General features: G+C 40.6%; 1 protein-coding gene across 2 annotated transcripts in view; it reads left to right on the forward strand.

Moving 5' to 3' along the window:
* nalf1 (NALCN channel auxiliary factor 1) overlaps positions 1-19,827 on the forward strand; it is a 430,167-nt gene that overhangs the window by 303,034 nt on the left and 107,306 nt on the right. The window contains exon 3 of one of the 2 annotated variants that reach the window (XM_062975458.1): positions 1,472-11,919. The exons of the other annotated variant lie outside the window; for it this stretch is intronic. Coding sequence (XP_062831528.1) covers positions 1,472-1,935 — 464 coding nt within the window. The 3' untranslated portion in view covers positions 1,936-11,919. Of the gene's footprint in view, positions 1-1,471; positions 11,920-19,827 lie in introns of those variants that run through there. 2 annotated transcript variants of the gene reach the window in all.

The following is a 19,827-nucleotide window of genomic DNA, read 5'->3' on the forward strand; positions in this document are numbered from 1 at the left end:
ACTCTTATTTTAGCTACTTGGCAGTGATAATCCATATGGTTGACTTAGAACCGCATCACATGCACTTTTTGCAGCATCTTAGGACACTGTGAGGACACTGCAAGGACGGAGCTCACCGGAGCCCTTCACATGATGCAGGGCTGTTTCTGGCAGGGTTACTTCCTTGCTCCATCCTGGAAGTGTCCTAGGACCGAGCCCAGAGAACATAGGAGGCTTCCTGTGTTCTCATTAGTTAGAACGGGGCCAGTGCGGGGGGAAGCCAGGTGGCAGTGCTTTCCCCCGTGTGATGCAGGGTACAACACACCGGTTTCCCCCACTGCCCCACAGACTCACCACTCTGCCCAGCAAATGTCCCTGCTGTCACCCGCATTTGGGACCTCCAGATGATGAGGTCCTTAGCGATTGTACAGCTTCCCCACTACTTCACTTTTCCTTTTTGCACAAGCTGGACAATTAAGTAGGCAGCTAAAGATACAGATACAGCTCTATGTAAACCGGAATCATAGTTAATTGTTTCCAAACAATCTAAGATTTGTTGTTTTTATTTATTTATTTATTTATTTTTCAAACTTATATGCCGCCACTCCCGTAGGGCTTGGATTTACAATCCTGGCTTGTATGGAAACAGTTAATTGTCATTCATTGTTCACACACAGAAGGAAGCTATAATGATCCTCAGTTTATCCATTTCTTTCTTGGTTTGTATGTTTTCCATGAAAAGAACCTTGTCATATCCAGTAAATGGTTCATGTTGTTTGCTTTTCGTAAGGGAAATATTGGCAGTCACCCCATTTTTGTTGCCTCTTCCCAGAAGCTGATACTCAAACAAATTTTGACTCCGAATTTGGAAACTATATACCTATTAAAATTAGGAACAATTGGGTACATTTTATTCTCATGAACTTGTCCCTCTTAAAGCCATTTATGTTGTTGACCGTCACCAGGCACTGCGGCACTAAGGTCCGTTACATCCTACAAATTAATTATAACCTGTTCTGAATCGCTTCCAGTTGAGCAAATGAAGGAAGTCCTTTCAGTTGGATATGCAAGGTCAATGTGCATATTTGGTCATCAAACCTTTGGTAGTAAATTACAATAAAATTCTAATAATGACATGTTGGTGTTTGTGCTGGCATTTTGGTGCTCTTCTGCCATGTTTTGCTGGTAGATTATTATATTTAAAGACTACATTTGAAGTACAGTATTTAAAACTACTACCCACCATATAGCTAAGAAAACCCGAGTCATGATAAATCCACAATGACTCTTTGTCTGGAAGCAATTGCTTTTGATCAAAGTTTAGTGCAATAATTGCCAAGTTAAGGTTTTTATGTCATTGTATTCTAACAATACCCTACCAAGCCTTGTACAAAATTGATTCCTGTTACCATTTTGTTTCATTCAGTCTAACTGAATTTTGAAGAATTTTGTACGTGTATGCTTATGACAGTGACAGACTTTATATTTCTAGGCGCGAAGATCACTGCAGATGCAGACTGCAGCCAGGAAATCAGAAGATGTTTCCTTCTTGGGAGGAGAGCAATGGCCAACCTTGACAAAATAGTGAAGAGCAGAGACATCACACTGGCAACGAAGGTCCGCATAGTCAAAGCAATGGTATTCCCCATAATAACCTATGGTTGCGAGAGCTGGACCATAAGGAAGGCTGAGCGAAGGAAGATAGACGCTTTTGAACTCTGGTGCTGGAGGAAAATCCTGAGAGTGCCTTGGACCGCAAGAGGATCCAACCAGTCCATCCTGCAGGAAATAATGCCCAGCTGCTCACTGGAGGGAAGGATACTAGAGGATACTGAAGTATTTTGGCCACATCATGAGGAGACAGGAAAGCTTGGAGAAGATCACGATGCTGGGGAAAATGGAAGGAAAAAGGAAGAGAGGCTGACCAAGGGCAAGATGGATGGACGGTATCCTTGAAGTGACTGGCTTGACCTTGAAGGAACTGGGGGTGGAGACGGCCGACAGGGAGCTCTGGCGTGGACTGGTCCATGAGGTCACGAAGAGTCGAAAATGACTGAATGAGTGAGATGTCGAAGACGATGCTTATGTAGCTATATCTAACTAGAAAGTGTACTCTTAACTGGTTTGAAGGGAGAATCTCAGATCACTTCTGCTACCAACAGCTAAACTTCAAATATTTTAACTTGATTAGAAGTTTAGATTGTGTTAATTAGATTGAGCTAGGTAATTAAGCATAATCACATTTTAAGGTCTGAAAGGAATGTTTTGACAGACGTTTGATATTCTTTTTGTAAAAGAATATGGGAGGGGGAATCTTTAATGTATTTAAAAGTAGCTATGTAATCTTCAAATTAGTAATGTATTTGCAGAGTGATATTCATGTAGTTTTTTCTATGTGGTCTCACTGGGCCCAATAACAAATATTGTTTGGTCTGTTTCTGGTTTTCTTGAAGTGAAATGGGCTCCTATAGATTTATCAAAGACTTGCAACAAAATGCCCAAGGTCCACCATATATGATGACAGTTTCTAATCCATAGATGTGAATTAAAAAGCCAGATTTTGAGAACATGACCAGGTTTGTAGGATATCAAAACACTTGCATTATGCATAATATGAAAATTAGTTAGTATGGCTAGTTGATTCTGAGAAGCATAGTGCAAAAGTAATATTTCCAATGTTTTATATATGTCACAATTTTGTCGGAGTAGGACATCCTCAGTCACAGCTGACTTTACTAAGGTGTTAATTCCATTGACTGAAATTCAGCATGGCTTTTCTGTCACATTCCCTCTTGAGGATGAGGATCATATTTTGGGAAGGCTCTTGGAATGTTTTCCACCTGACCTCTAAGGGAAGTTACTATGGTTAACCATGGTTGGTATTGGTCTGGTTTCTACTTTGCAACCTTTCTTGGCGACCAATATCATTAGATATACTTACACAGTTTTCTAACTTTTGTATTACATTGAGGTCCATGCACTGTTGACTTGAAGGACCATTCAAAAGCAGCAGGTTTGAATGCATGGAGTTTGATACTAATGTTGTGCTGACTTCTTTAAAACCCTAAATATTTGATACACAGGTTATTCCAATATCTGCCACTAACTACTGTATAATCTCCAACTTTCTTAATTAATCTTCTGTCATTCCATTTTTTGTTTACTGTTAAGATGTCCCAGTTGTCTCTTGTCCTCTCACTTTTCCATTTTGATTCCAACTTATGTCAATGAACTGTAACTGCAAAAGTAGTTATTCTCAGTTAACTCAGGGCCTTTCCAGACAGGCCTCAATCACAGAGGAGCTGAGATATTATATCCCAGTCCCTCATGAGATTGAGGCTCCACACCTCTCCCAAACCTTGGGCTTGGGAGGGTTTTCCCTCCCCTCTAACCTCCCGATGAGTCATTTTGAAGGATTTTCCTCCTTCCCCCTCCCAACGCCAGGAGCTTTTGCCGGAGGTAAATGGATGGTTGGGATGGGAGGGTGGGGTGCCATCCTGCTCCTTCAGGTTCTTGGAGCTTGAAGAACCAGGATTGCAGTGGGGATTGACCTCTGGCATCGTGAAAGCAGTCCTGAGAGTCAATCTTCACAGGGCCCACACCTGGAAAGATCCTGACCTTACATTAAGGTTTGGATTTTACAAGTGTTTCATTAATATGGAGTAACTGGATTAATTTGGGTTTATCTCAGGCATCATTTGGACACCTCAGGTAAACCTGAGACAGGTCCTCCATTTTTGACCTGTCTGGAAGCGCCCTCAGGAAGGCAGTGGTATCTTCCCAGTGTATTATGGCAAAATCCCACTGAATTCTGTTTAAACTGCATTGAATTGCATTATATGGGTCTATGCTGACCATATAATGCAGTTCAAACTTCATTATATGGCAACAGAGATCCAGCCTAAGATTGGTTTAAATCCTAGCAGTCTAGGGCTGTTAGCTTGCAAAATGCCTCTTTAATTAACTTGTCAGAAATTAACACTTTGTATGTATTGATAATGAGAAACAAGTGACATCAATAATGCTTTACTGTACAAAGGTGTTACTGTCACCATTCATTCAAAGCTTTAAAGGATTGCATGGTAAAGAACTATTTTCTTCTTTAAAGAAACTTTCCTCCCCTAAACTCTTCTATCAATGTAAGCATTGATTGACAGCAATTTGCAAGTAGTGCGGCTTATGCATAATCAGAGTGTGGTTCAACTTAAATACTTCTACAGGCAAGCAACTTTATTAAAATGTGTGTTCTATCTCATTAGCAGTTGTTTTTGCCATATCCTGCCTGGGCTTGTTCCATACTTAATGCTTAAAAATCTCAAGTGGTTAAGTACAAATAACAGAAAAACTAAATGGGAACTGCAGAGATATGGCAAATCAGTAGTGATCTAATTCCATGAAGTGGTCTACTAATCAGGTTCAAATACCACAAAAGAGTGTCTTGCTTTCTATACCTTTAGAGAACACATAGAAATGATGGGTTAGTCAAAAAAAAAAGATGGGAATACAGTGTTCCCTCACTTATCAGACCACCCGTGAAAAGTGAAAATCCACGAAGTAGGGATGCTATATTTGTGTTGTTTGCAAGTAACATCTCTGTCCTCTCCTCACCTCTCAAGCACGCACATGCATGCTCCCGCTGTTGCCACTGCCTTGTGAGGCGAAAACAAAGATGCTTCAGCCTCCTTTTCTCTCCCTTCCTTGGACTTCTCCTTAGGAAGGAAGTAGAAAGAGGGATTTATAAGGGATTTATAATATTTTTTATGAAACTAGAATAAGCCTTAAATGGAGTTGCAGTCACTGCAAAAGACCACAGTTGGGAATCTTCTTGAATTGAGTACCAATTGGAGAACTTCATGTGGTGTTATTAGGAAGGGTTTTTTAAAAAACCTTTTCCATTTAGTAAACCAACTGTGAATTTATTTATTTATTTATTTTATTTAAAACATTTATATTCCACCCTTCTCACTCCGAGGGGGACTTGGGGCGGAGCACAACATATATACAGCAAGCACTCCATGTCTGGATATAAAATAATTATAACTATACACAAACATTAAAATCAGTTATATCTACTTTTAAATCAGCTGTTTAAACCAGCTCAAGACATCATGATGGTTCTGGTCAGTGGAGTAGGTTTCCTATTATTGTCTCATTGCACTGCCCCAAAGGCTTGGTCCCACAGCCAGGTCTTTTTCAACTTGCCTGGAAATGAATCAAGGTTTGTCATAATAGTTAATCTTAAGGGAAGATTAAGTGGGAAGCTTGTAATGGCCTAAACTGAATGAGGAGGCAATACTCCACACAAACACACATGGAATGGATAAATTGTGGAGTTCCAGAAGGAAAAGAGAAGGAAAGTGGAGTAAGGGAGTCTTCCAATGGGAGCTTAGGTTAGCAGTAAGTATGACAGGAAAACAAGACAGTTGATTGCTTAATAGGGTTATGCAAATATATGTACAGGCAGTCCCCATGTTACAAACAAGATAGCATCTGTAAGTTTGTTCTTAAGTTGAATTTGTATGTAAGTCAGAACAAGTACATTTTAAGTGTACTTCCAGCCAAACACACACAGAATTTTGGATAGTTTAGGGAGGGGTAACACCCTTGTGGTATTTGTTTTGCTGTCTGTGCTTCTGTTCAGAAGCTTTCACCTCACTTTCTGTCCCTGTGATAATTGAATTTTGAAAAAAAAAGGCTTGTAGTGGAAATAAGGATTGGTGATAAAGCTTATTCCCCAGGATAACTCTTACAGGAGTGAATTTTCCTTCCTAGGGATAGATTTCTCTTATGTCCTGTTCTCTCACCCCCATTCTTAAATATTAATCATGTGTAAGTCAGATGTTTGTAACTCGGGGACTGCCTGTATATCTTCATACATGCAGGGAACAAAAAAAAAGTTTTGTGTGACCTAAAAATCTCTGATACAGTGAACATTATAGAAATGCCCTTTTGTAGCAAGGTGACTTCAGGGTGAGAGAACTGTGTTAATCAAGACCAATTTGATCAAAATGGGTGAATATGACATGAACAGGATCAAATCTTGGCAGGGCAGTTCATACTGGAGCCAGGATATAGTCCCCATGTGAATTCAACCTGAGTGTCTCAACATGTCTAATCTGTACGTATACAAAACAAGACATAGTTATTATCCTGAGAAATACAATAAAGTTGAGAGGAGACATGATAGACATGTATAAATATGTGAAAGGATGTCACAAGGAAGAGTGAGCAGGTTTGTTGTCTGCTGCTCTTGAAACTAGGTCTCAGAGCAAGGGGTTCAAATGACAGAAAAGGAGATTCCACCTGAACATTAGGAAGAACTTCCTGACTGTGAGAGCTATTCAGCAGTGGAACTCACTGCCTGGGAGTGTGATGGAAGCACCTTCCTTGGAAGCTTTTAAACAGAGGTTGGATGGCCATCTGTTGGGGGTGCTTTGATTGTGCTTTTTGTGCATGGGAGGGGGTTGGGCTGGATGGCCCATGTGGTCTCTTCCAACTCTATGATTCTATGATTCTAACTATGTGGAGGACTATGAACATACAATTGGTATACCTGTTAAGTCTGTTAAGCTATTGCTGGGCAACTTGAATGTCCCTGATCTACTTCAATCTTTAGAACAGACTTTGCCAGGAAAATCTTTCACTAGAGACCTTTATTTTATCCTCTTCAAAGTAGGACACATGAACAACTATCCCAGAAGTCTGTTAAAAAACAATTGGCTTGCACGATCAACTCAATGCAGTATGACACTACAGTAAATGAGTGAATCATAGTAGGAAGGCTAATGCTGTTTAGAGCAATCACGTGATATTGAAGCAGCTCATATTTGAAGAAAGCCTTGTTTTAAGATGTGAACCAGAAATCAGTAGCCTGTGCTGGACTTTCCCACAGATTGGACATCTAAATGAAGGCTAACATGAATTAAATCCTTATTATGTTAGAATACTTTTACATATATGCAAACCCTTGTACTAATCATATACATTTTATGAGAATGGGCAGTTCACTTTCCTGCTTCAGGGAAATTGGTAGCTTGGGGCTGCAATTAGATCTTTAGACTAAAATGTCCAGAATTGCTCAGCCAGTTGCTCATGCTAGATGATTCATTGTAAAGAAAATTTGCACATTTATTACAAATATTGTATGAAAGTATCTTTGGGCTATGTGTATAAAGTATACAGAAAACATAAATATATTTTGTGTTTAATTTGGATTTTCTTCACCAAGCTATCTCATTGTGTACATATACCTGTTTTTTAAATGCAGGCATTCCAAAATCAAAAGCATTTTGGGTCATGAGCATTTCAGACAAGGGATACCCATTCTGTTGTTGTAATCCAAAAAGTATTTTTTTCAAACTCTCATCAAGGCTGTTCATATTACAGAAATCACACGGATGCCTCCAAGTTTGTATGGTATATGGTGGCACCTCCACACACAGAGAAAATCTATAAGGTATTAACTATGTCATTTTGTCAGTATGTGAATTGTTCTTGCATTTGTGAGGAAAATCTCCACACCAGTGCAGTCCAAGACTAGCTATGGCTCTCCATGTGATAGCCAAGCACGTGGCAAGCAGTAGCTGAATATTATAGTCTTAGAACTACTGTCCATGCTTTTGTGCCCCAGAGAAATCATTTCTGTAATGTGTTATATTTAGAGTGATAACGTCTGTGAAGAATGCACAGGCATTACTGCCAGCATAAAATGTTACTTTGCCTGTTAGTTGGATAATATATTAGTTCACCCCCATCATTGTCAGTGGATTTTTAAGTAAAATTCAAATTATTGATGTTGATTTTCTAGGCGCAATATGAATTAGTCCCTGTGTATTGGTGTGGGAGGGCTGCTTCCACCTAAAAATGATTCTCTCTATACTGCAAATTGTTCTGAGAAAGTATTATTCCATGTCTCTTGTTTGTGGGAAGTGAACTGTTGTCTATATGCAAAGGGGTTATCTCAGCAGCATCTACAATGAAAAAATAACCTGAAATTTGGACAGAGAAATGGAAGATCCAGACCCATGGCTCCCAAAATGTGGATAAGTGCTCTTATCAGGCATAGCGCCATTTTCGGCATGAAGAGGCATTTTACAAAAGAAGCCCATTGTTTGTCAATTTCTTGTTGACTTTGTATTTTTAAAAAATTGGGACCATTTTTCATTTCAAACTGGTTTTGGGGACCACAAATGTATGGACCACAGTTTCCCCTCCCTTCCTATGTGTAAACAAGAGAGATGCCTGTGGATCTCCTATTTCTTTACCGGTTCTTCATTTTTCCATAGAAAAATGTACAAAGTCAATCCAAGGTGGATAAAAGAAATAACATCACTTCTCCCTTATCACGAGGAAGCATGCATCCCACTTTTTAGTGGTACATAAATGTTTATTAACATGCAAAATGGTCTTACAAAAATTATTCTTACTCACAAGTAACCCCTTTAGCTGCTGCCCCCAGATAAATACATGTCAAAAATGATGCAACTTTAACTTTAACCTGCAGTACAGGGCCAACAAGTTTATTAAAAATAAAGAAAAGCATTTTCTATCAAATATTGATGCCAATTGTTCCATAGGGAGGAAGAAACAGAAATAAATCATTTTTTGTTCACCTCAAGAGTTACCGAGAGACATGTCATTAGGAATTATTGCGCTTTTCTCTTGCCTAACTGATTCTTTCTAACAGATTTACTTTTCAGAGCTGTAAGGGGGTCCACAAATTTCCTTCACAATACCTTAGCTTTCCTGGAGCAGTCTGAAAAATGGAGAAATTATTTACCTTGATTTTTCTTCATTGGCATCTTCAAAAGCTTGCATGTTGCTGAAAAGACAATAAAAACTGACCTTTGCTATTGTACAACATAGATTGGCACCTTCACATTTCAACCATAAATCTTGTATTTGATCTTAGACTCAAACATAAAACCCCGATCTGCTGTCTCCACAAGAATTGGGCCACATGACTGTTGTGCTCATGCATTTCAGCTCTCAGCCTTGCACAAAATGTGAAAATTGACTTCACCTTGTGTCTATATTGTTTTTTTAAATTCAAAATTGAATGAGTTTTTTTAATTTAAAAATCACACTGACCAGTATTGATGCAATGGACATGCCACTTTACATATAATATCCATAAATGAAAGAGAGATGTATTGGATTCTTCTATTTGATATTGTTAACTGCTGTAAAGTTGACTTCAATGTATGATAGCCCTGTTCATGAGAGGCCTCCAAGTAACCCTGTCATCAACATGCCTGGTCTGATCTTGCAACTCATGGTAGTGGCTTCCTTGATTTTTTCTGTCCATATATTGCAAAGGATTTTGTTGTAGAGGTTTGAGCATAGGTTTGCTTGCATGGAAATTAATGCCTGTGGTTACTACAAACTCTAATATCCCATTTCTTGGGAACTGGAATGTATATTGAGTGTTCATTGTTTTGTTTTCCATATCTGTTCATAGAATTTAGTTTGTTTTTGAATTAGAAACTCCCAAACACTTTAAACTAGGGTCCTTTTTGCCAAGAGCAAAGCAAATAAGCAAAAAGAGAGGCTATAATGCAATCAAATATATACTTAAATTCACCTCCAGAGCAACAGAGAGTGATGTGCCATTTTTTCCATTGATGGAAGCACTGCAGGCTGCTAGAGCTCTGGAATGGCACAGTAGGTCCTCCAGGCTGTAGAACAACCCACCCCATCCTTGATGGCACTTGGTTTGACAGAATGACAGAATTATAGGCCTTCTTTATTTGCAAAGTTAAGGTAAACTGAGGCAAGAGCTAGCCTAAGCAAGGAGTGCTTCCCCATGTAGGACTGATATTTGAGGCAGAGAAGAATTAATGTGCACTTTAGATTGAAGTGAGGGAATTATTAAGAATGGCTTCCTCGCTAGATGTAAGGGATGTTTTGTGGTTTGGTGAGGAGGTGCAGTACATATAAAAGCAGCAATATATTAGTGTGTCTATACAAGCCAGTGGAGTGATGTAGAGGTAACGATAATCAAAGAAGGATATCTCGTTCCTTTAATCTGTCATGCTTTTACTCTGTCAACCCAGGTGGCTTCAAGAAAGGGGAAACTTCTCTTTCTGCCTTCATAGCTGCAGCCTTCTCAGTCAGACAAGAGAAACAGAGGAGGAGAAAGAGCTGTTGCCATCAGTCAACAGATCACTTTAATATGGGAAGGATCCAGAAAAGCTCTACAGTGCAACTAGAGTTGAATATGTTGAAATAACTGAAGGCATAACATTCAGATGGGAATCGTAATGGGAACAGAAGTAACTAAGCTGTGGCTTGATCCTTCAGAACATTTTCTGACATACTTGATAATTTTGTATTAAATTTCCCCCTGCCCAATAAAATTTCAATAGAAATCAGCACTGGACAGCTCTAATTGAAGTATCTCAAGAACTAGAACCTTTATCATTAAGTTTCTATCAATTTCAGACAGATTTATATTACTCCTCATTATCTGGTATAACCATTTCATAATGACATTGCTGTTCATTCTGGTTTTGTTCAAATCAAGTCATTCTATATTAATACTTCACAGGCATCCCTTTTGAACTTACCAGTGTGAAATAAAATAGGAATCCTAGGTTTTCTTCCAGCTCATATCATAACAGGTAACATAACGTATAAAGCTTAGGTTTGGAAACATCTGAAGAATACAGGAAATACTCATATTTCAGGTCTTTATGTGACTTGATATGATACTTTAGGAGCTAAGTGTTCTCTCCAGACTCTTTGATGGTTAATTTTAGTGTCAATAAAAGTATTCCCTTGATTTTTATGAACACGTTACATATTGATTGACAATAGCAAGCAACAGTAAACCCTAATATTGTAGCTTGGCATTCTCTTTTAAAAAGAGATCTGCCTTTGCATTTGGCTTATCTTTCTGTTGTAACATATTAAGGCTGATATATTTTTAAGTAGTAGTTTAAAACCTTAAAAACAAACAATTATGTGCACAAAAAGCAGTTACTCCTTTCCAAATAATTTTATCTAAGCCAGTTAAACCATATGACCCAAATTGGTTCTCAAATGGATCTGTGTTGGCATTGTTATTTTCATATCTTCATACATCTTTATGATGGATGCAGGGAGAAGAACATCTACTTTAAAGAAATTCACAAATCGCATCACGTGCAATTGGAAACCTAACTTGGAAACATTACTTTGGCAATAATATCAGTTTCAGGAGGCAGTCATTTCACTGAAATTGTTCAGATCCCATCTGTATGGTGTCTGAGAGAACTGCCTTTAATCTTGAAAGGGGAATTGCAATTGAACAAGACAGCAGTAGACAAGCAAGCAGTGAAACCAAATCAGCCAGGGTTGACAGTGGCCCATTAAAGCTGTTAAAGATAAGTCATGTCCCATTTTGAAGGACTCTGTGTAAATGTATAACAAAAAGAGGCTAGGCTGAGCTTGGGCCCAAGGAAAAATAAGCATAACAAAATGCTGACACCATTCTATAGCCATATAAATGTTGTTGTTAACTGCTGTCAAGCCAGCATCAACTATGGCATTCTTATGAATGAAGATCAAAGGTATATACATATGTAAGATCACCATAAGTCAAAAAACTTCATCACTTTGAGGTTCCTACTGCAGGTGACAGTGGGGAAATTCACCAGACAGTGTGGCAAATCCATGGGGGCAGGGGGGAAAATCGTCATTCCCACACCCCACATCACCGTGTTCCCCATCTCATGGAGGGAAAGTATCCCCACCTGGCTTCTCCCCATGCTGGCCCCATTGTAGGCTATGAGAACATGGGTAGCCAGCCACTCGTGTTCTCAGGGTCTGTCCTAGGACACTATCCTGGTGTTTTCGGTTAAGTTGCTATTGTGTTGTTTCATTATTATTGTTTGTTTGTCTTTGTGCTTTGCTAGTGATAAACCCCAATAAAAATTATTTGCAAAAAAAAAAAAAAAACAGCCAAGAACCACATATGAATATATAGATATAGGAGGAAAAGATGTTTTGTAAAATACTGTACTTGGTTGGTTACTGCTGAATATGAAAATGTTTACAAGGCAGGAGAAGAAGAGCCAAAAGTAGTCTTTTGATGATTTCTTGAGACTTCAGTAGTTAAAAATATAAAGTATTCATGTCTTCTAAGCTTCACATACTGCATGTCTAGGTATTAGAAATATATACTTAAAAGTACAAAATGGAACTGCAACAAATGTGCTTGTAAAGAGATGTAATCATACCAGCATGCTCAGGAATGGTTTCAGTATATGGTTGTATATAATGTGTGGCATTATTTCCATTATGGTGTTTACATTTTGCTTTTCTAATGAGATGGGAGACTTACGCTAGTTTGTTCAGCCTATCAATGAAGCCAAAGTCAGGCATAAAGTCAAGATTCTGTGGATGATTTGCATTCCTAGTAGCAAATCTCTCTCTACAATACACTTTTTTTTCTGTGTGACATACTGCCTTGCTATAGGGATACAAAAAGATAAGAGATTCTAGTGCTGAATCACCATATAGGATGGTTGTGGTGTCCCTCCAAAAGTGGCGAGAAAGAAAACCTGTGTGGTTTGCCACTATAGGATCAAAGCAGTCTCAATCCACCCATTAATAAATATAAAATAAGCTATACATTTATATCTGAATATATCTTTTCTAGCAATGGGACAATGTTAAGGCCCTATTTGATCAATAGAAAGGTAGATTACATGTCCAAGAGACAACTGTAAACAGATGTCATTTGAACTTCCTCAAGTTCAAAAGAACAGGTAGAAGCTAATATGATAGATGTCTGTATGTTTCTGCTGTTATACAGGTATAGATTCAATATCCCTTATGTCCCTAATGTTTTGGCTTCCACATTTGGGTGCAGGGAAAATTTTGGAATACCTGTAGTGGCATGTACCATACATAGTGAGATAACTTGGGGATGGAGACCAAGCCTAGATGTGAAATTCATTTATGTTTCACACACACACACACACACACACACACACACACACACACACACACACATATATATATATATATAATATTCATAGCCTGAAGATAATTTTATACAATATTTTAAACATTTTTTTGTTCATGAAACAACATTTATTTACATTGAACTATTACAAAGCAACAAGTGCCAATTTCTCAGCAGCTCACATGGACATCATCATCATCATTCATTTCTATCCTGCTTTTCTCCCATGGTGAGACTCAAAGCAGTGTGGTTAGACTCAAAGCAGCAATTGTATTTTGGATTTTGGAATTCCAGACAAGGGATACACAACCTGTATATATTTCTGTATGAGGAAAGCACACTCATAAGATGTATGCACTTCCTTGGTTTTTCTTCCTTTTATCATAAATTATTATGTTTAATTCGGTAGACTAAGCTATTTGGGCAAAACTGTTCTTATCTTATAATAGTTGCTAGTGTAATGTTGAGTATTTAACAAATTATTGTTACTTCTTATTATGGCATTAATAACAGCTAGTAGTATTATTCCTATATACAAGCTCAGCGCTCAGCAGTTAATGTAAGAGTAACTATGGTAAAGAAGTTGGTCTCCACTGTGAAAATCCTTGGGACTCAATCATTGGCTTCATAAGGCATAGAAAACCTGTATGCCTAACTAAAGGCTTAAGGGTTGAAGTTTCTAGCTAGTTATACAACATTTGGGGATTGCAAAATTGAGTACAGGAAAGCAGCCGAAGTGTGAACCACATGTTTCAGATACTGAACACTAATTTTCATGAACAAAATGTAATATTGAAGAGAAATCAAATTATTTCATGGATTATAATTTTATTAGATTTGTGCGTGGAAAGAATTTCATGCAATATTGTCATGGAGCCAAATCCCAGGGCTGAATTTCCAAGCCCTGAATCTGGCTTCATAACATAACATAAATAACCCTGCAAGCACCTGGCGGGAGAAGATAAAATGAGCCTGGGAACTCAGGGTTGAAAGTATAAACAATTATAATTGATATAGTGTGGGAATGGTAGTAATGTGATCCAGGGGGTGGGATTTGATGATGATATTTGCGTGTGGTATTACGTTGCATCAGAAGTGATAAAATTGAATGTATGTAAACATTAGGTCATTCTCGACTTTTACAAAGTCATGTATTCTTCAATAAAGATTGGATTTGAGAGCAGCTATCTTTGATCTGCGTTCAGACTGGTCCTTTGAAGTGAGCCTGACATTTAAGTCGAGAATCCCGTTCTCACCCTCCTGCGGAATTCGCAGTGAAGTGATAATGAGTGAAGAAGGAGATCAAAGCCCAAATGGAGCAGGGAGGCCTTCGCAAGGGGCCCGGCCGAAGAGAGAAGAGACGCTGCAAGCCATAGCTTCCTCTACGGGGTACCCCAGGCTGAACGGCGTGACCCAGAGGATTCCCAGGGGAGGAAGAGGCGTCTCTGCGGCTGCAGAAACCAGTTGGGGATCTGGAGGAAGTATGCCGGAGACCGTGGCCCTGCGGTTATCCATCCTGGAAACTAATTTATCCAGGCTGTCGGAAACCGTGGGGAGGTTGGTGCCACTATTGGAAGAGAATCTCCAAAAGGAGCCCATCCGATATGGCGCCGAGAGAGAGCCAAGTAAAGAAGGAGATTGGAGCCAGAGGGGCCAGCGAGCATCAACGCAGAGTCCCGTGGCGGCAAGGGACGAGGGAGATGAGGAATACTGGCAGGAGCTGGAATTCCGAGACAGAATGGCACGCGAAGTGGAGCGCCAGCGAGCTCTGGGAACTCTGAGGCCGCCATCTCCAACAGAGCTCCCAACCCCCCGAATGGGCGTCGGGGTGGAAAGACCACTGGGGCCAGGGATCGGGTCCAGTGGATTTGCAGACGAAGGCGGAGAGGAGCGGGAGATCCAGGAAGAGGAGGAGGATGTGCCGTACGACGAGGAAAGGCGAGATGCGGGGGCTACAGCGAGGCCAGTATGCGGATGGGTGGAAGGGCCGACAGCGGCGGCAGAATTTCGGGAGCCGCGCAGAATGACCACCGGAGTGGGGCGCGGCGTGTTCCAAGGGGCCGCCCGAGGAAACCCGATGCAACCCTTCCCCATGCCTCCCAGACAGCATCAACGGGCCGCAGAATGGATGCCAAGAAGGGAAGATCTCAAACTAGAATACGGAGGGGAATCAGATGAACTGAACTTTTTTCTAATTAGCATCAGAGGATACATGGAAGACAATGCACACACATTCCCCTCCGAAGCAAGCAGGGTTCGAGCCATCGGCAACACACTAAAGCGAGGAGCAGCCAGCTGGTATGTGCAACTACATGCCAGACGCGACCCATGCCTGAGGTCAGTGCCCCGCTTCCTCGCCGCACTGGAAAACCGGTTCAGAGACCGGCTAGAGCAATTGAGGGCTCGAGACCAGCTGAAAGGAATAAAGCAGAGGGACAAAACGGTGCCCGAGTACGCAGAGGAATTCCTCCACCTCGCGGAAAGGGTACCAGAGTGGTCTGAAGTGACCAAAGTGGAATTATTTAAAGAGGGACTACGCCCCGAGATTTTCAGCTGGGCAGCGCACAGAGATGACCCCGAAACACTCCAGGGATGGATTCAACTAGCGGGGCGCGTTGAATCCACCCTAGCCCAAGTAAAGCGCTTCAGGAGCAGCGGCGGCCAGCAAAGACCGGTGGCGAGAGGTCGAGGAGAAACGAGGAAGCAGGAAAGACCCGGAGGGAGGCCGGGGATTCCCTCCAGAGGAGACGACAACAAACCTAAACCGGGATGCTTTGTATGTGGGAAGACGGGCCATCGAGCAGCAGAATGCTGGGCCCGGAAGGGGGGGCCGCCAAAACCCCCAAAGCCCAAGCCAGCAACCGGGAGGCGTGCGGAAGAGGAGGTGCAAGCCCCAGAATCTTCAGAAAAACTGGTGAGTCGGGACAAACGCATGATAGTAGTGCCAATCTGCCTCTCGGGGCTAGAGAATCGGGCCACCTGCAAGGCATTTGTGGATTGTGGTTGTTCTAGAAACATTATAACTCCGGAATTAGCAGGAGCGCTGAAATGTCAGCAGATGGCGCTTGACTCCCCAATTGCATTTTCGCAGCTAGATGGATCAGTCGCTGCTGGGGAAGTATCAACAAAGGAAATACGGGGGGTCCCATGTAAAATAGGCAAATGGGAAGGAAGAATATCCTTTGTGATAGCCCCTATTGCCACATACCACGTAATATTAGGGATACCATGGCTCGAACAGGCAAATCCTGAAGTAGATTGGAGAGGAAAGAGCCTAGCATTTAAAGAACAGCAGACGCAATGGGAGATAAGCAAAATTGCAGAAGAGGAGGACGAGGGAGATGAAGCAGATGAGATAGACCCACAGCTATTGCCACCTGAATACAGAGACTTTGTGGATGTTTTCAATCAGAAAGAGGCCAGTAAATTACCTCCCAAAAGGAATATAGAAGTAGAAATTGAAATAACCCCAGGAGCAAACTTACCAAAACCAAAAGTGTATCCCATGTCTGTGCAGGAGAAGGAGGAATTGAGGAAATATATCGATAAAAACCTGGCGCGAGGCTTCATTAAGCCATCCAATTCGCCTCTCGGGGCCCCAGTGTTATTTAGGAGAAAGAAAGACAACTCCCTAAGATTGTGCATTGATTATCGAAATTTAAATGCAATTACTAAGGACAATAAATACCCTATGCCCTTAGTAAAGGATTTAATTACCGTATTGAAGAAAGGGAGCATATTTACCAAACTGGATTTAATTGAAGCATATCATAAATTAAGAATTAAACCGGAGGATACTTGGAAAACTGCATTTTCCTGCGCATTCGGCCATTTTGAATATAAAATTTTACCTTTCGGATTAAAAAATGGAGGCGGTTGCTTTATGCAGCTTATAAATGAAATACTACACCCGTTGTTGTACAGAGGGGTATTCATATTTCTTGATGATATCTTGATTGTGAGCGAAGATAAGGAAAAGCACGTAAAATTGGTCCGGGAAGTTTTGCAGAGACTAAGAGAAGCAAAGCTGTACGCAAAACTGTCCAAATGTGAATTTAATAAAACTCAAATTGACTTTCTGGGGTATCGGATATCTCCAGAAGGGTTAGCTATGGATCCAGCTAAAGTATCAGATGTGAAAGAATGGGGAGTGCCTCAAACAAGGAGGCAATTGCAATCATTTCTGGGGTTTGCAAATTTTTATAGATCCTTCATAAAAGGCTTCGCGCAAATAACCGCACCCCTTACTGAACTTTTAAAAACAAAAGGGAAAGGGGAGACAGCAAAAGTAAAAGCTCCTGGCGCCAAACTGGGTTGGACGCCAGAATGCCAAAAGGCATTTGAAACCCTAAAAGAATGCTTCACAGAAGGACCCATCCTAAAACACCCCGATATCAGGAGCCCTTTCATAATCCATTGCGATGCCTCAGACTGTGCGTACGGGGCAGTACTATTGCAAAAAGATCAAAATGGGAACTTAAAACCCTGCGGATATTTGTCCCGGAAGTTCAGCGAAACTGAAAAATGTTGGCCAATATGGGAAAAAGAGGCATTAGCCATATTAAAAGCCTTAGAATGCTGGCGACACTTCCTCGAAGGAAGCGGAATCCCATCTGAAATTTGGTCTGACCATAAGAACCTCCAGTATTTAAAGTCTCCTAGAAAATTGTCCCCCAAATTAGATTGGGCGCAATACTTCAGCAGGTTCGATTTCCAATTAAAGTTTTTTCAAGGGAAGCAGAATGTCTTGGCAGATGCTCTTTCACGCATGCCTCAACACGGAGGCATAACCACAGCAAAAGAGGGAACAATATTCTCTGATAAACAATGGGGCCTAGCTGTCAGGACAAGAGCGCAAACCCAAAAGGAGAACACTGCTATTGTTGAACTCGACGGGGAAGATAATTGGGGAAACGAACTGAAACAGTCTTATGATGGAGATCAGTGGATCACATCCAACGCAGAAAAGGGGGAGCAGAAGGGGGGATTTTGGTTTGTGATTTTGGTTTGTATCCCAGCAACATTAAGGATTAAGATTTTGCATCGTTTTCACAATAACCAGAGCGCTGGTCATACAGGAATTACAAAAACAACCAAGGCAATAGCAAAACATTGCTGGTGGCCAGGGATGAGGAAGGACATAAAGAATCATGTTGTTCAATGTGATGATTGTGCCAGAAATAAATCGAGAGGAGGGAAGCCAATGGGATTATTACAAACAGTAGCAGAACCTACCAGACCTTGGGAATGTGTAGCTATGGACTTTGTGGGGGAACTACCGGTTAGCAAAGGACATCGTTATATTTGGACAGTATTAGACCTGTTTTCTAAACAGGCCCACTTTATAGCACTGACGAAACTACCATCAGCCGAGAAACTAGCTGAATTGTACATAAACCACATTTACAAACTGCATGGATGTCCCAGTAGAGTGGTCAGTGACAGAGGAGTACAATTCACAGCAAAATTTTGGGAAAAATTCTTGGAAATGCTAGGAGCAGAAAGGAGTCTAAGTTCTGCTTTTCACCCCATGACAAACGGGGCGGTAGAACGTACTCAGCAGACACTTGGGCAGTTCCTTCGAATGTACTCTAACATGAGACAAAATGACTGGTCTAGGTGGTTGGCTTTTGCAGAACTAGCTTTTAATTCGACTATACATTCAGCAACAAATAAAACCCCCTTTGAAGTGGTTTACGGGTATGAAATACAGCCTTTGCCCCAGTTGCCAAGATGGACAGAGAATGAGGAAACAGAGGCAGGGAAATGGAAAACGCAAATGCTAGAATGCTGGAGTCAAGTGACTGCATCCTTAAAGGAAGCACACAAAAAGTATAAAGCGTTCGCAGACAGAAAGAGGGTGGAAGGCGATAAACTGGATAAAGGAGATCTAGTGTGGTTAAGTACCCAAAACATCAAATTGGGGCTACCTTCGAGAAAATTGGGCCCCAAATATATTGGACCATTCAGAATACAGGGTGTTATCAATGAAGTAACTTTCCAGTTGGCATTGCCAAAAAGTTTAGGAAAAATACACCCAGTATTCCATCGCAGCTTGCTGAAAAAATACATGGGGACTTTGGACAAAATGGACACATAGAGTTATTGTTTGATTTGTTTCAGGATTATGATGAAAGAAGAACCGAAGAGGAGGACGAAGAAAACGAGGGCGCCATGTCATGGAGCCAAATCCCAGGGCTGAATTTCCAAGCCCTGAATCTGGCTTCATAACATAACATAAATAACCCTGCAAGCACCTGGCGGGAGAAGATAAAATGAGCCTGGGAACTCAGGGTTGAAAGTATAAACAATTATAATTGATATAGTGTGGGAATGGTAGTAATGTGATCCAGGGGGTGGGATTTGATGATGATATTTGCGTGTGGTATTACGTTGCATCAGAAGTGATAAAATTGAATGTATGTAAACATTAGGTCATTCTCGACTTTTACAAAGTCATGTATTCTTCAATAAAGATTGGATTTGAGAGCAGCTATCTTTGATCTGCGTTCAGACTGGTCCTTTGAAGTGAGCCTGACACAATATATAATGTCTAAAGTACTGAGAAATGACTTGTTTAATGGAAATAGACCATATGAAAAGATTTGGTCATTGTTGCAATGTAGGTAAAGACTCCAGTATAGATTTATGTCTCAGACATTTCTGAGTCCCATTCAAAATACTGAGGAAACAGCATACACTCTCTGTGTGTACAAACATGTGTATGTATGCATTGTGATCCGAAACACATAGATATGAACAGATAAGTAGAAGAGTCCTTAGAAAAACGCATTAAAAGGCAAAACCTTAGAAAAAAACACTATGGCAATCCATTTGCATCAGATAATTGAATAACCTTGCTTTTAGGAACATTTCACAGATGAATCTGAAATAAC

Source organism: Anolis carolinensis, chromosome 3 (genome assembly GCF_035594765.1).
Source record: "Anolis carolinensis isolate JA03-04 chromosome 3, rAnoCar3.1.pri, whole genome shotgun sequence".
NCBI classification, from domain to species: domain Eukaryota; kingdom Metazoa; phylum Chordata; class Lepidosauria; order Squamata; family Dactyloidae; genus Anolis; species Anolis carolinensis.